This window comes from Sebastes umbrosus, chromosome 7, assembly GCF_015220745.1.
Source record: "Sebastes umbrosus isolate fSebUmb1 chromosome 7, fSebUmb1.pri, whole genome shotgun sequence".
Taxonomy (NCBI): domain Eukaryota; kingdom Metazoa; phylum Chordata; class Actinopteri; order Perciformes; family Sebastidae; genus Sebastes; species Sebastes umbrosus.
The window spans coordinates 18071607-18088390 of record NC_051275.1 but is presented as its reverse complement, the minus strand read 5'-3'; the positions used below and the strand labels follow the sequence as shown (position 1 = coordinate 18088390).

Sequence of the window (16784 nt, the reverse complement as noted above, 5' to 3'; positions counted from 1 at the left end):
GGAGGATAAACTGCAGGCTGTGGTGAGGTTAAAGCCGACTTCTGTGTTGCCAGTCTAGTGTGTCTCCAACATCCGTCAAATATTCACTCCATCATCATGTAAAGATACAATGACATGGGCTGCAGATAAAGGCCTGTAATAAACAAAGAGGACAGCATAGCAGATCGACACTGTTTTTTGCCCTCTGTTTTTGTTGTTGTTGTTGTTTTTTACCATTTCCCTGCATTATATGTATATTTTCCCAATGTTGTGTTCAGAGTGTTGTTAGTAGCAATGTCTCAAACGAGAGGTGTATATGTGTTTGTGTGTATGGTTTGATAGCAGTTTACCATTATGGTGGTGTGTGTTTAAGTTGTGGCATGTATCTTTTGTAAAGATAAAGTAGTCCTTTTTTAGTTTTAATGGGAGAGTCTAAATACTGTACTGATACAAGCGCTTCATTTTGGTGGGGAAATGGGAGATTTAGTGAAACAGGTGTGTAGTTTGGGGAAATGTGAGGAATTCAGTAAGTAAATTGGGATTTATCTTGAAGGAGCAGTGTGTAGGATTAAGTGGCATCTAGTGGTGAGGTTTCAGATTGCAACAAATTGAATACCCGTCCGCTCACCCCTCCCTTTCCAAGCATGACAGAGAACTGTGGTGGAGTCTGTTCTGTAGAAACATGGCGGAGCAACATGGCGGACTCTGTGAAGAGGACCACACTCCCTATGTGGATATGAAGGGCTCATTCTAAGCTAACGAAAACACAACAATTCTTAGTTTCAGGTAATCATACACTAATGAAAACATAATTATGAATATTATATTCCATTTCTGCTATTAAATGCCCCTAAAACTGCAACAGAGCTAATAAGTAGATGGGGGACAAATGAAAAGGCCACATAGCGTATGATTCACATCATTTTCATACTTATGAAACCATTCAGTGACCCTTTGTGCACCCTGTGAAAGGGTTGTCATCCTGGAAGAGACGACTCCCATGACACATGACACATAGTAGGATAAAGGAGATCACTATCCATAACGTTGCTTCTGTCTCTTTATAACACAGTGGTGGTCAAATAGTTTGCATCAAAACCATTACCATTTAAATCCCACATTGAAGAGAAGCATGCCCCATTTGCTGCTATTTGAACAGCACACAGTGCTGAAATTAAATCCAATAAACTCACCGCACGAATAACACAGATTAATACTACAAACAACTACATTTACATGAAACAACAAGTACACGGAGTGCTGCTGACAACAACAACTTTCATTCAACCAGAACTGGAGCAAGCCAACATTTAACCTGTCAGTCTCTCAGCCTTTTGGGGGATTAAACCGTGTAAAATGATTTATTTTTGTTGCGTAATCCCTACGACTGCTCCAGACTCTCACAATTGCTCATTTTCTGGAAATGAAACTGCAATGCCTGGAAACCAAACCATAGCAATGAACAGGAAGTTTGGCTCTCCAAAAAAAAATCCTTTCCTCTTCCTCCTCTGCATGCTTTCCTGTTCCAATCTCTCTCTCCCTATCTCACTTTTTGTCCTTACTCTGTCTCTCATGGTGTTTTCACAGTGAGTCACTTTCCTTTTAAACACTTACACTTGCTTTCATGGGAGATGTTTTTTTATAATCACCGGCCACATCAGAAATGTGGTCGACAAACTGAATCACATCATGATATGAGACCAGTGTGTTTATACCAGACAAAGAAAAGGAAAGACTGAGTTGTACTTTTAACACGCACCATTTACAATCTTGAAGTCAACCTTGTTTCTGCTTTCTGGCTTCATTTTCTCCTCTGAGCTGTATGTTTCCCCAGACAGCACTCAATCTGTGTGTGTGTGTGTGTGTGTGTGGTGGAAAAAGACTGAGAGATGCTCATTCTTTATGTTAATACAGGGAGCATGATGCATAGTTTGCACAAAGAACTCTATTCATCTCCATGATAATGACATTACTATATGTGGAATGGGATTTTTGCTATTTATAAAAGACAAAATGCACAAATTCTCAACCTTAGTGCTTTGAGTTTACATCTAGAGGGGATGGAATTCACTGAAAAGCAACAATAGCCTACTTTTTTTTCTTTTTTCTAAAGCAAAAAAATCTTGGACTATCTCCCTCTTGATGTTTTTTCCCCTCAGCCAGACGCCATATGCACGCCTCCACTAGTCTGACTGGACAGACCTCTCTGCTGCCTCTCTGTCATTATAGTCTGTTTATCATCAGGGTTGGAGAATCTGAAGTTGAACTACTACTTTATTTTAAAACTAATCGTGCAACACACTCGGGGTGAAATATGTAGAAATGGATTTTATGAAGCTGTTTGGCACCGTGATCGCCGTGCTGTTCCACCCTGGATCCACGTCTAAAATAAATGGTAAGAAAGCGAAAACTCCCTTTTTAAACTCCACTGCGACAATGCAATAGGCTTATTGCTGTGTATTTTATTTTAAAAGTAATACTTCGACTTGTTTGTTTGTTTGTACCGACAAAAAAGTTTTAAAAAAATAAGTTTGCATGCAACTGAACGAGGCTGTGCATTTGTTTTTGTGGATTAATGTAACGAGGTTGATCCCACAACCAGTGTAAATAAGCCTGAAGCGTATATAGCCTACATACAGCATGAAGGCTGCACTGTAATGATAAACAGACTGCAGTCACACAGCAGCACGTGATGTGGTGGAAAATGAACATCAACTGGGTGTATTCAGATCACCGATCTGAAGTCAGCAGGTCGCATAGTTTTCCATAACTCTACACTGTAAACGATTGCTGTTAATTTACAGCAGGATTTCAACAGTATTAACCTGTTATTGCTAAGAACAGTGCTTTTAAATTACGCTCATAGGCCGTTTTTCAACTGGACTATAATGCATTCTTATAAAACAGCACTTTACTGCTGATCAACTGTCTAAAGTATCATCAGTAACAGTTTCATGCAGTATTTTTTTTAATTCTGGGACCTGATCTGCTCATGTGAGGCTTGTACATTGTACATGCTTGTAGAATCAGTGAATTAACTTCATTGTTCTTCACTCACATGTTGTTATGGTTTGCATTCTGTGCTTGTAGCCAGCTATAGACACACATTTTGGGAAAAGTGTCAACAAGTCTATTGTAGCCTTTTTCCTAACAAGTGCCTTTAATTGTATTTGGTGTGACTATTCCTATGTCTGTAACCTGCTAAGTCTATTCATCTAGGCAAAAAATTATGTTTATTAAAATGTATGTAAAAAATACAACCTAAATAGTGCATTATCAGTAAGATAATGTAAAAGAAAGGTGAAAAACAGCTATATAATGTATCTTTAAACAGTAAATAAACTGTAAAATACTGTGAAAATAATTTAAAAAAAACAGTTCAAACTGTATTTTTCATTAACAGTACAAGGCTGTAAATTTCAGCGACAGTATAATAATGTTAATTTTACAGTAAAATAAAGGCAACCCTGCTGCCAATTCTTAACAGTGTAGGCAGGCTGTGATGATAACAACAGCATTTATATCAGTGTCGCTGGTGGAAATGTTTCTAGGTAGGGCTGTGTCACATCCAATCAATTTCAGCAAACATCCTGGTATGATATAATGAAAAAAAGTGAAGGTATCAAAAACACATTACTACTTTGCAGTTAAAAAATCAACAATTATTTTATTCCAACAGGAGCAGTAAAGAATGCTTAGAAAAACACAACAGTATAACATGTACTCAGTGGTGAAAAGTAACTAAGTACATTTAATCAAGTACTGTACTTAAGTACAATTTTGAGGTACTTGCACTTTCCTTGAGTATTTCCATGTTCTGATACTTTCTACTTCTACTCCACGACATCTCAGAGGGAAATATTGTGCTTTTTACTCCACTACATTGATTTATTAACTTTATTTACTTTACAGATTCAGATTATTAATACAAAATATAAATCAACTAATACATTCTGATGTATTATTATAGATTAAACTACCCAGCAGTATATTAAGTCATTAAAACGAGATCCACCTTAACCAGTGATGAACACATTAATGCATCAATAAGTATAATTCAATAATATACATTATTCTGAATAATGTGTACTTTTATACGTTTAGTACTTTAAGTATATTCATATGCTAATATTTTTGCACTTTTACTTAAGAAGGATTTTGAATGCAGGACCCTTACTTGTAACAGAGTATTTCTACATGCTAGTATTGCTACTTTTACTGAAGTACAAGATCTGAGTACTTCCACCACTGCATAGGTTTAGTTAGTACACATATACATTTTATATGTATACTAACTAGACCTACACCATTATGCAACAGATGCACATCCATCTATAGCACTATGTTTCTATTATGTATAAGTTTAAAAATAAATGTGATAGAAGCATTTCAAGGAGATAAGACGTCTGAGATTTTTGTCAGTATTGTATCGCTTGTACATGTTTTCAACTCCTACAACCTGTAATGTGGGGTCACAGGTATGGTATGGTCACAGGTATGGTCACAGTGCGTAGAATTGGAGCAAATATGATTTTAAAAAGTTTATTTTTATAAAACGGCCTCTATATCCTGACAGTAGTGCATGAGACAGGAAATCTGAAAAAAATCATGGGCCTCTGTGTCCTCCAGTGCTCCTAATGGCATCTGCAAGATTTCACAGACCGTAGGAAAACAACCAATCGGAGCCGAGCTGGAGCCTGCCGTCTATGAGCAGCTGTCAATCACTTGCGAACTCCGATCAAATGGTCAAACTAGGCAGCGCTGATCAAATATGAATCAATATTCTGTTACTGTAATGCCTATTTCTCGCCTCAAATGTTTGCAGAAACATCTTGTAGTGTACGATTTAGCTGTAAAATGATTTTATCTATTGTCTCTGTTTATTAGTTGGCGTATTGATAATAATAATAATAATAATAATAATAATAATAATAATAATAATAAATTACCTTTAAGTGATGTGCCATTAGCGCCTTTAGACAATCAAGATTCATTGTGTAAAACCATAATTAACATACTTCAATCAATAATAAAGCTCCTCATTATGCCACCGCAGCAAGTCACTGCATCTCAGACGTGCTCAGACTCACATATTTGAAATCGGTCACAGTGCACCACAGCATCCAAACTATTTTGAAATGCACAAGTGGCACAAATCTAGAAAAAACAAACATCTTTTTTTAAGTCCTTAAAAATATAGGTTTTACTCTGTAATTTCATATGGTTTACCCTACCCACGTTGCAGGAAAATGTGGCAAGACTTTTGCAAAAACAAATTCTGGTTCCTAATTTGTCCGTGATTCTGTAGGTTGTTTATAATCTTCTTGCCACAGAAAACAAAAAAATGTATCATCTTGTTTTCTCCCTGATGCTGACCGCATCGTCCAGGCCAAAGGATCTGTCGGCGTGGGACAGAGCGCCCATGCTACAAGGTGTCCTACATCCAGGACAGCAGGCGGAGGCTGACCTTTGAGGATGCCAGGCAGGCCTGTAGGTCGGATGGAGGTGACTTGCTCAGCATTGAGACAGAGAGCGAGCAGCGACTGATGGAGAGGTTCATACAGCAGCTGCAGGCTGGAGATGGAGACTTCTGGATCGGGCTTCGCCGCAACCCTCAGCGCCACAGGGCAGGGACAACAAACCCAGGTTGCCCTTCCCAGTACTTTTGGCTGGATGGAAGCAAGGCCAAGTACAGGTCTTTCTCCTTTTTTATCATTTCACTCTGTGTATGAATGTTTCGGCTGCATCAGTGAAAAAAGTATGCGGGATCTCAAGGGATCAAATGGTGCTTGTGTGGGAGTGATGGATATACAATCCTTTGCAAGAATTTGGGAATAAGAAATTCAGATATGAAGTAAAACTGTGCATGCTATAATGTAAATTGTCCAATATAAATGCGATAAACTTGTGCATCTTATTTGCTGTAGGAATTGGCACTGGGACGAGCCATCGTGTGGCGTTGAAATGTGTGCGGTTCTGTATCACCAGCCCAACGCACCGCCCGACGAGGAAGGTCATTTCCTGTTCCAGTGGAACGATGACAACTGCAACTCCAAGAACAACTTTGTCTGCAAATACCCAGAAGGTGAGCCAGTAGATCACAGACACTGTGCTGGTGTACCTTGCTGCGCACTGCTGGGAATTATTGAAATTTGACACTCTTTGGTTTTATTTGGTTCTTGAATCCACAAAATCTGAATTTTATCTTCCAAAAAACATTACTGAAACGGGGCCACCGCTGTCAACCACTAGCTCTTAACAACTAATGTGCAATATTAATGTTGGTTTCCTGGATTACTGCTCATGCTCTCTGGAAACCCAAAAAGATATACAGTATCTGCCTGTGTTAAAGGTATACCCGATATCTTAAAGGTGCTCTATTTATATCCAGACTATTAATATAGCAGCAAACAGACATTTGCTATATAAAGATATAGAGGCGTAATGTCTACCTGAGCTGAGAATGAAGTCACACTCCCTCTTTGTGTGTTGTAATCTGCGCTTCTCCGTGCTTTGTTGACATAATTGGCCATCCGCACGTGCTTTTAGTGCATGTTCGTGCATGTGAGCGTGCCCCACTGGCTAGCTCACAGCTCATGCTCTACGCTGCTCTCATATGGCGGTTACAATTGGTAACACCGTACAGACCGAGAGCGCCACCCTCTGGTTCCCCCCCTAGGTTAACACTTAGCTTTATAAGCAGTGTTAACTTTGTTTTCACTGTTAGCACTCTTAGCACCGGTAACTACAACCCACTGGCTCAGATGTCGCCATGTTGAGAGCCGTGCGGAGGCAATAGATATGCCCCTAATCTCACATTTAGCACCTTTAAATTATTAATCAGTTTTAAGTCCTTTAAGGGACTTTCAAACTGTGAACCATCCCTTCGATAAATCTGTGTGCACACTTTGTGGTCATATTTATGTAACAACCTAAAGCTTTTTTATATATATATATATATATATATATATATATATACTTAAAACAGTTTACTCCTCTGGAGATTTTTCTGGGCTCATTTTATTTTTTTTTTCATTTTCTAACGATTCTTCCTGTTTTTTTTTTTCTTTTCTTTCTATTTCGGATGTGATACAGTTCTTGAATGCATGCCTTTATGTACTTCATCTTTTTTTAATGAGCTGAGTGAAGTAGCATTGATTACATCATCAACTTACTTTTCTCTGTCTTTTGCAGAAAAAGTACCAGAGGAACGGAACACAGCACATGCAGGTACAACATGTACTTAACTACCCCACACGTGCTGTAAATACTGTCCTTGTATGCATGATGTTTCTGTGGGGTATAAAGATAACAATTGACTGCACATGTGTTTATACTTAGATCAAGAAAGGTCATCACTACTTTAAATGTCATCTTCCCTTTTGTGTAAATAAAGACCTCTAGTGGTCAAAATGTATAAGGTTTGGGTTGTTTACGTTATATAATCTGTAGGTCACATGTAGTACAGTACAGTACAGTACAGCACAGTACAGCACAGTACAGTACAGTACAGTACAGTACAGTACAGTACAGCACAGCACAGTACAGTACAGTACAGTACAGTACAGTACAGCACAGTACAGTACAGTACAGTACAGTACAGCACAGTACAATACAGTACATGTATGATGTATTCAGCTTTGCAGCAAATATCTTTCTGTTTTTATTAAGGATAGGTGTTATTCAGGAAAGAAATTGTCAAAATCTTCAGTTTTACAAAAGGTGAATCAACACATATTCAAACCTTATACAACACATGTATTCACTTACATTCTGAAAAACTTCAAACATGCATCTTAAGCTATAAATGTGCATATAGATGCATGTGATCACACCATCTACCAATAAGGACATTTAAACAGGGAAATTCAAACAGTTAGGGAAAATACATGGTATTTGTTATACATGATGCATTTAATATTTTAATTCATACTCTCACATGTTTTGCTTATTGTTTCTTTTCAGTTGTAGAAATCTGCAACGGTTTGATAAACAATGTCATGTGTCATATTTTTTCTTGTAATATTCAACTGATGATGTTAACTTGTTTTCTGATTGCTCCAGTTCCATCTGTGAGGCCAAACGTGTTAACAACTACAGAAAGTGATGAGAGGATAAAAATGAGACTACCTGAGTCATCAGGTAAGAAAATAAAAATAAAACATATACTTTATTCTTGATACTTAGAATAAAAAGCACTTTATGTTTTCAGGGAAACTACTAAAAAATACTGCTTTGAGTAGTAACAGAATGGTGACGTGCCCAAACTATTCAAGGATTAAGGTCTATGTTGTAAAGTCATCTTAAAAGAAGTTATGCCAAGTCATATTCTTTCCTTTGCAGTATCTCTCTCAGACGACACCCTGTATGTTTCCTACATCCTTTATGCAACTATTCCTGCTCTGCTGCTGCTGCTGTTTGCAGCTGCTGGGTTCTTCTGTTACAAACACCATGCCAAGAGGTAAAAGCAGAAAAGTATAAGCTGTTATACTAAAATTACAATACCATGTACTTATCTGTTGTTTTTCAAATATATATAACATTGCGTTTCTGGATGCAGAGTAATAAAATGACTTATTAAGAAGCATTTTAATGCACATCAATGCAGCTCTTCTCCAAGTATTTACTCAGTTTTGGCCAGTGTGTACACAATATACCTGATATATACTTCTTGTATCTTTGTTTGTGTTTCGACACATAGGGAAAATATGTTTTATCACTTTATGTGGTCTCACAGCAGCTTGTCGTGATGATCCCACTGCGCTCTTTAATGTCATTTCTTCCATATTCAGGAGGAAGACAGAAACAGAAAGCTGCCCCGGCAGATCAAAACCGTGGATGTCAACAACAGCTTCACCTTATGCCATACAAGGACCTTACGCCTTTAGTGACATCACTAAACTGACTCATCCCACTCTGGACGGCAGCATGCCGGGAAGCATCATGACAAAGCATCCCTGTGCTCCTTCCCAGGGCTCCCAGTGTGACGAATATGAGAATGTGACATGTACGGCCAGGGAGAGCGGCTTTGTGACCAATGACATCTACGAGACCTGCAAAGCTCAGAGCCGGCAGACTGGTTGGGTGGAAAATGAGATCTATGGATAATACTGTTGATGCATATCTGGTTTCTGCGAGTGTCCTTCAACCTCATAGCTGTCGAATATGACCCGGCTAGACAGAGGAACATAATGTTCTCCATCCCTTTCTTCTTGCACACCCTACTGGTTGCTTGTGTGGTGCAGGATTACTACACCACCCTTTCTACCTATGTTCCAATAATTTATCTCTTGTGTGTATCTCCAGTGTTGCATCCTGAGCACGTCAGATAAATGCTGGAACAACGCCCATTTTCAAAATTCATACATGTTATTTCTATGGTCTTAGACAGTCCAAATAATATTAGTAAACATGAACAGCTCTCTCCCAAATCCAAAAACTTGAGCGCTAAAACTCAAATTTGTGATGTCATAGGGAATAAAGTGTGGAGCTGCTCCATAGACAATGAATAGGGAGAGATGTTATAGATGACACTGAGAGCACCCAGAGGAATGTTCTGAGTATATGGGAACATTTTCTGTTTCACAACTGACAACACTACAATAGAATAAAGCTCATTTGGGTATAAAAAATAAAACAAACATTCTGTGGGTCCACGAAATCAGTCTCCCATTCATCGTCTATGGAGCAGCTCCACACTTTATACCCTATGACATCACAAGTTTGAGTTTTAGCACTCTAGATTTTGGATTTGGGAGAGAGTTGTTCATGTTTACTAATATTTTTGGGACTTTCTTAGGCCATAGGAATAACATAATTTTGAAAATGGGCGTATAGTTCCCATTTAAAGCAGGGTTTCCCAAAGTTTTGTCACCTGTGATTTAGGCCCCGAACTTCCCAGAACCCCACCGATAGAGTTCTCAAATTGTGAATCTGTGCACGGCACACCTTTGGATTCAAGAGTACTAGATGAGTCATCTAAAAATACTGATACTGTATATTTCAAATCTTTATAATTGTTATTATTAAACAAGACTGCAGCCATGCTATGTTGATGACATGTTGCTCTTTAACAGGTATAATGTTTACCACCATCATAGTTTTTGTGTGTTCGCATGCTAATGTTTGCTAATTAGCACTAAACACAAAGTACAGCTGATGCCGAGGGGAATGTCATGTAGCTTTGCAGATATTTGGTTATAAACCAAAGTATTAAATAGATGAAAACTTAGGGTATCCAATCCAATAGTTGTTGAGACACTTCTCGCAAAGCCACAAATGTCAACCTTGTGGTGTTGCTGTAACATTGAGATATTAATCTGGACAAATACTCTGACAAATTATGTAACTTCAAAGCAGCACGAAGGCTTTGGTTTCAAAGAGACATCAATGAACTCAAATAAGCATTACTGAGTCAGGTCAGGTTAGCGGTGCAGCAGTGCTGCTATATTCGGCGCGGTGGATTTCACATTTAACCCCTGGGAATAAGTGCAAGTTTTGAGGACTCACGCAAGATTACTCATCATGTAAACAATCCCGAATTAAACTGCTCAGCCGTTTTCCAATCACGTCACCAGATATTATGAGACACGAGGACAAAAAGATCCTGTTGTCTCTGTACGGCGGCGGAGTTGACCCTTTCTCTAGAGCCGGAGAGCGCCGTCAGCCCAGTGTAAGGCTTCCTGTTTGTACTCTGATGTCAGGGAACAGGACAGTACATGCGGAAATACTGATGACAGAACTCTGCTGACCCCAGTAAACCTCAAAGCTGTGGTGGCCTTTTCCCCCGACTCCACCTGACTGTGAGGGAAACTCAACCCTACCACTGATCTGACAATACAGAGACTTATAGGAGTTTTGTCATGGATTCATTCATCAAGCATATGCATACCTTGTAAGTCTGTAAAATAATCATGGATATACATTACTGATCACAAATGCCTGTGTTATTTCTGAGTGGGCTGCTGGGTCTTGGAAAGATGTAGCAATCCCAGTAAGGAGAGGCTGAGTGTGTTCTTGGAGAATGTTAGACAGGAAATGCCAAAAGCACATCTGGAACTCTTACATTCAGGAAGTGTATGCGTGACAGCGGAGGCCTTCAGAGCGCTGCTCTGCCTGCCCGCTTACTAATCCACTGCTGTGTGTTATAGACTGTCACTGCATGAGCTGACGAGAACAACTGCCGGGTGTGAATGTGAGCTGCAAACATGACGTGATCTGTGGGTGTCAAATAAAGTTTGGTTACAAGATGTTGTGGTTGCGTTCTTTATTTAATAATAATATGAGTAATGTGTTTGTATTCGTATAAGTGTGTAGGGGAGTGTCTGTGTGACATTAGATGTGTGAGAATGCAAAATGCCTGTTACTTAAGTATAAATACTGATTTACTGAGAACAGCGTTTCACTTCTGTGTTGTGTTGGTCAGATAATAAAGACGCCGTGACACCAGGAGCTCTTTATAGTTGTAGTAGTAGTAGTTCTAAATGCCAGTTCATTAAAATCAATATACTGGCAGGTTGGGATAGACATTATAACATTTAGAAAACAAAAAAATAAACAAAACAATATGAGAAATAATGGGATGGATTAGGATAATAAGTCAGCCAAAAGAAATGACAACCACCTCTCCCACAGGATAATTGTACAAAAGGGGAGAGGGTATTTATAGTAGGGAGTTTGGAGGTTCTCCCAGTCAAAATAAAGTGTAACCAGATCAATTTTGTGTAATTATAACAACCAGAGAACAAGATATAGAGGTATATAATGACCCTTGCTTCATTTTCCTATGTTTGCCAACAGATGGCGCTGTTATGTAGCTGACCAAAGTGTCTTTGTGCCTGATAAAATGTTTAGTTTCACATGAGGTCCTGCCATGTTACATTATATAATGTTATATATATTATAATGTATGGGATTTTTTAATGGCAGTTTTTCTGAATTATATCACAAAAAAGTAAAAACGATATTTTATAAAATATTTCTCTTTTAAATGTTAAAAGGGGGTGCAGTTGTATGTATGCATGTTGAATGCATTTAACCCCCTTTTCACCTGCCATGTTACATAATATAATGTTATATATTATAATGTATGGGATTTGTCTGATGTTGAATGAATTTAACCCTTTCACAAAAAAGTAAAAAAAAAAAATGCTGTGATTTTTTTATGTAATATTTTTTCTTTTAAATGTTAAATCCTTGCATATTATTTTTTTCCATTCATTCTTGCAGAGCACATTATTACTATGGGGGTGCAGTGCATCAGGCTTATGTTGAATGCATTTAACCCCTTTTCACCTATATAAAGTATATAAACATAAAAAAAAAAAAGCTTATTAAAACACCTGCAGGAGGCAAAAAACTTCAAAGTTACCTATATATGCGTGCAATCAGGCAGAGGGCAAAGCAGAGCAAAGCAAAAACAAGATCTTCAGAATAGCAATTTTACCGGTTGACGTAAGAGGTTGGGTCTGGTTGTCCTGGCAACCAATTGGCACTGAAGTGTGGTGGAGCAGAGCCTCGTTGGCCCCGCCCCCTGTACAAATACCCCTATGGCTTTGACGTCAATACACGTCAACCGGAGAGAACATGATGCCTCTCTCTCCCTCTCTCCCTCTCTCTCTCTCTCTCTCTGTCTGCAAGTCAACTCGTGTGTGTGCTACGCTGAGCTCTGGTAGCTGATAGACGTATAGCTGAAATATTATAGCTCTATTGTGCTGGTGTGTGACAGCAAATGGCCTGTTTTGTATCGCCGCTGTGACGTTGGAGAGAGAGAGAGTGTCGCCACGGTAACTAGTTTTAATGGACATGCCTGGAGCTGTGGCGGTGGCGGCAGGAGGAGAAGAAGCGGCGGCTTCGGCGGGTGGTTTGTTTTCCTCTCCTCGTCTTTATCTGTAAAGCTGCTGGAGCACAAAAAAAACAAAAAACCGCTTTTGCTCGTCTACCTCCTCTACTCGGTCCCCAGTGAGAACAGCATGGTCATGGCTGACACTAGTGTCCAGAAACCGCTGCTCCGAGGTCCCGTCCGAGTGGGCTTCTACGACATCGAGCGCACTTTAGGAAAGGGCAATTTCGCCGTCGTGAAGCTGGCTCGACACCGCATAACCAAGACCGAGGTGAGTGTATAAACTAGTTAGCCTACAAGCTAACTTATGCTACTGTTCCGCTGAGGAGTTACATAACTTTTTATGAACTAGTTGACACCCCCAGATGCCGAAATGCTGTCCACATGGTGCACTAAATAGAAACTTGGGATCAGGTAACTGTGGTTACTTGGCTTGCTCCAGTGCAGTGCAGAGCAACAGCTGGTGAATACCTGCAGGTACAGGACTCACTGCATGTTTTTCACCCCCTCTTCCTCCCATCAGCCACTGCCAGTAAGAGGTCTGACCACCAGTGCTGCTGGGAAACTGTAAACATGCTTTCTTTCCTGTGCCAAACCAGCATCATACACCTGCACACTCCTTTTTGGTAATGACCCCAGACAGTGACACAGTGTTCCCACTCTCTAGTAGTCTGGCTGGCTGTAAACATCAGCAGTATCTGGGGCATGCATGTATGTATGTATGCAATGCAGCATGGGGGTCGGTGGTCCCACATTATGTAATCCAAATAATGATTTTGTGGGATTTCTTGTGCCAGCAGTGCCCGAGAGCTTTCTGTGTGTGAGGAGCAGGATTTGCCAGCCAGAAGAGCTCTGTAATTGGAAAGCAAAGTGTGTTCTGCACGCATGCATGCAAGCACACTGCAATCCACTAACTGGCTCTGGGGTCTCCACTTAGTTTGATATGTTAAAAAACACTGCACACTCTGGGGGCGATGCAGCATGAGCGCTGAAGGAACAGGGCTTGGATTTGTCTAATAGTTTTATTATGTCATCTCTCTCTACAGAGAGGCCTTTCTTGATCGGTACCACTGAGTGCCGTGGCTTTTCTATTGTAATGACAGACACACAGGGAGTTAAAGAGTGTCCAGTCTGTGTGTGAAGAAGACAGAGGGAGTGATTTGAAAAATAGTCACAGTTGCACACTTTGATCTTTGACCTCACAGAGCCTCCAACTGTTTGTACGTGAGCAATCGTGCTGTACAGAAAAACAAAGATTTGCATCAGCCAGATGAAGCCAATTGTAGGTTTAATGAATAACAAAGGCTAGGGATTCACTGACACCGATACCGGATCGGATATCGTGCCACTGACTCAAATAGCTGGATTGGGTATCGGTGATAATAGGGCTGATCTATTCAATTCAATTCTATGTTTATATACTATATACATTATATACTGGAATTTGAATTACTGTTCAAGTTTTGACCAATTTGTTGCTGCATTAAAAAGGTTTACAGTTGAATTGTAATTCCTGTTAATTTTGAAGATTTTTTTTACCAAGTTGTTGGTGTACGATTTATTATTTTAATGATAAATAACAATTCAGTAAATTTTTATCTGTGTATTTGTTTGTTACATTTTGTTTTACAAAGTTAGGAAAGCAATGTTTAAGTCAAGCCTGATGTTGCCTTACACATAAAATAATGATCCCAGTCACTTCCACACAGTGACGCATACAGCTCATTAATTAAACACTGGTATCGGATCGGTACTCGGTATCGGCCAATACCCAAAGCCCAGGTATCGTTATCGCTATCGGGACTGAAAAAGTCGGATCGGTGCATCCCTAAATAAGGCAGTGCTGTCATCGTGTTAATCTGGTTATTAGAGCCTGTGAAGTGGTGGCGCAGCGTTAGTCTAGCCAGGTAATCTGCAACCGTGTGACACTGATGTGAATGCAGGTTTTAATTTCAGCCAAACACTACACCAGGTGATTTCACTAAGTGGCTGCACCTCTCACCTCAGCCGGTGTGGTATTTGGGTTGGATGAAAAACATGCATGTTGTTGCTGGTTTTCAGGCCACTGGTTTTCCTAGAGGTCACCCAGCCAGCCAGCTCTGGTCGCTACAGAGAGAGCCACTGCAGCTGCTTGGCTCTGCCAGGCCCATGACCAGAGCGAGGCTGTTTGTTGAAGTGGCCAAGGTCAGCTGGAGAGGCAGCCTATCAACTTTAATGTGATGCCATCTGCCTTGTGAATTTGCCAGGGCAAAAGAGATGTTATCTGGGAGTGTGTGTGTAAAGAAAAGCAGAGTTTAATGACACATGAAACAGCAGATTTGATGCGCATATTCCTAGACAGGTGTACCTGTGTGCATAACCTACTTTTTCTACTCATGGCTCCTGCGTGTTATACTGACCCATTCATCCCATTATGTACATACTGCAGCTTGTGGGTTCACATAGTGCTGGCTCATTCCCAAGTGGTCCTGCCTGTCAGCTCAGTGGGTCGTACATTTATCCGTCTCTGATCGCAGCATTGTCCTGCCTTTTCTGCTCTCATTACTTAATGTATGAGCTAAATCTCCCCTAACTCATTGTCCTCAAATGACCTTGTGCCAACAGAGTACACCAGACGTGTGTGTGTGTGTGTGTGTGTGTGTGTGTGTGTGTGTGTGTGCGTGTGCGTGTGCGTGTGCGTGTGCGTGTGCGTGTGCGTGTGTGTTGACAATGTAATCAGTTGGTTGGCTCAGATCTTTTCATGCTAAGTACCCTGTAATCCAGTAGGCCAGCGATTTTATATTTCATGCCCTAGAGGTCTCGACTTGTAGCTGGAGTGCCATTAAAAGATTTAGATTTCTTCATAAGATTTGATGCCAGATTGCATACCTGCCTGTACTGTGGGTAGGAAGGTGATAATGGAGAGTGTTAAACACATCGAAACACCCATTACTGCATCAGTAAGTGCTAACTACAGATATGCTAAATAGGATTAAACTGTGTGTCAGTGGGATGGAGGAGTCTGACTTCACTTTAAGATTACAACCAAACATAAGGCTTTGACACTGCAGGAATACTAAACAATACAGGGTAATCTAACAGAAACCGTTGGACTTGGCTCACAACACGATGTGACGTCAGTTGCCAGGCAAATACACGCAATCACAAATTCCTGCCAAAATACTTTGAAATATAAACAGGGTAGTTCTGCTGTTTATCTGATGATCGTCAAGATGGAGCATGAAATGATTGTCACTGGTTTCCAGAGGACAAACCTGGGTCACAGACAGTAATATAAAGTGCTTTGTAATGTTTTGGCTTCCGATAAACCTTCAAACACATGGATCTATTAATGAAACCCGCCTTCCTGCATCCTGTTTTATTATCTCACATAAGGTCTGCAGATAACGATTATTTTCAATATTGATTTCCCAATTTCCCAAAAGCCCAAGTGGACATACTCAAATAAGTTGATTTCGCCGACCAAAGCCAAAGATTTTATAGAAGAAAACCGTCAAATATTTACATGTACAAATTTGGAACCAGATGCTTTTGGGGGGCATTTTTGCTTTAGAAAATTTATCAAAATAGTTGCAGATTAATTTTCTGTTAATCAACTAATCCATTAAACGACTGATCATTTCAGCTCAAGTCTCACTGTCACCTGAAACAACACAGCCCCTTACAGTTTAAAACTGCAACAATTAATCAATTTATCGATTAGTTATCAACTATTAAATTAATCAGAAACTATTTTGATAATCGATTAACTGGTTTGAGTAATTTCTTTAAGATAAAAAGTAAAAATTCTCAGATTTCAGCTTCTTAAATGTGAATATTTTCTGGTTTCTTTACTCCTCTGTGACAGTAAACTGAATATCTTTGAGTTGTGGACAAAACAAGACATTTGAGGATGTCATCTTGGGCTTTGGGAAACACAGATCGACATTTTTCACAATTTTGTCATTTTATAGATCAAACAATG

The 16784-nt window shown here is 39.7% G+C and overlaps 2 protein-coding genes across 9 annotated transcripts in view; both read left to right on the top strand.

Annotated features, from left to right (window-relative positions):
- Window positions 1–1557: 1557 nt before the first annotated feature.
- On the top strand, window positions 1558–9487 carry laynb (layilin b). The gene is made up of 7 exons (XM_037776496.1): window positions 1558–2374; window positions 5368–5674; window positions 5907–6064; window positions 7174–7209; window positions 8044–8121; window positions 8323–8440; window positions 8772–9487. The coding sequence occupies exons 1-7, from the start codon at window positions 2302–2304 to the stop codon at window positions 9085–9087; spliced, it is 1086 nt and encodes a 361-aa protein (XP_037632424.1). The 5' UTR covers window positions 1558–2301; the 3' UTR covers window positions 9088–9487.
- A 3066-nt stretch (window positions 9488–12553) lies between these two features.
- sik2b (salt-inducible kinase 2b) overlaps window positions 12554–16784 on the top strand; it is a 51701-nt gene continuing 47470 nt past the window's right edge. For 5 of the 8 annotated variants that reach the window (XM_037775272.1, XM_037775268.1, XM_037775266.1 and 2 more), the window contains exon 1: window positions 12555–13091. In XM_037775272.1, coding sequence (XP_037631200.1) covers window positions 12951–13091 — 141 coding nt within the window. In that variant the 5' untranslated portion in view covers window positions 12555–12950. Of the gene's footprint in view, window positions 13092–16784 lie in introns of all 8 variants that reach the window. The other 3 variants (XM_037775269.1, XM_037775267.1, XM_037775271.1) reach the window with 2 other exon arrangements.

Excerpts from the sequence above, each read along its gene's own strand:
- laynb (XM_037776496.1), top strand. The coding sequence starts at position 2,302 with ATGGATTTTATGAAGCTGTTTGGCACCGTGATCGCCGTGCTGTTCCAC. Across the intron at positions 2,375-5,367 it reads ATCCACGTCTAAAATAAATG|GCCAAAGGATCTGTCGGCGT; the intron begins GTAAGAAAGCGA and ends CGCATCGTCCAG. Across the intron at positions 7,210-8,043 it reads ACGGAACACAGCACATGCAG|TTCCATCTGTGAGGCCAAAC; the intron begins GTACAACATGTA and ends TGATTGCTCCAG.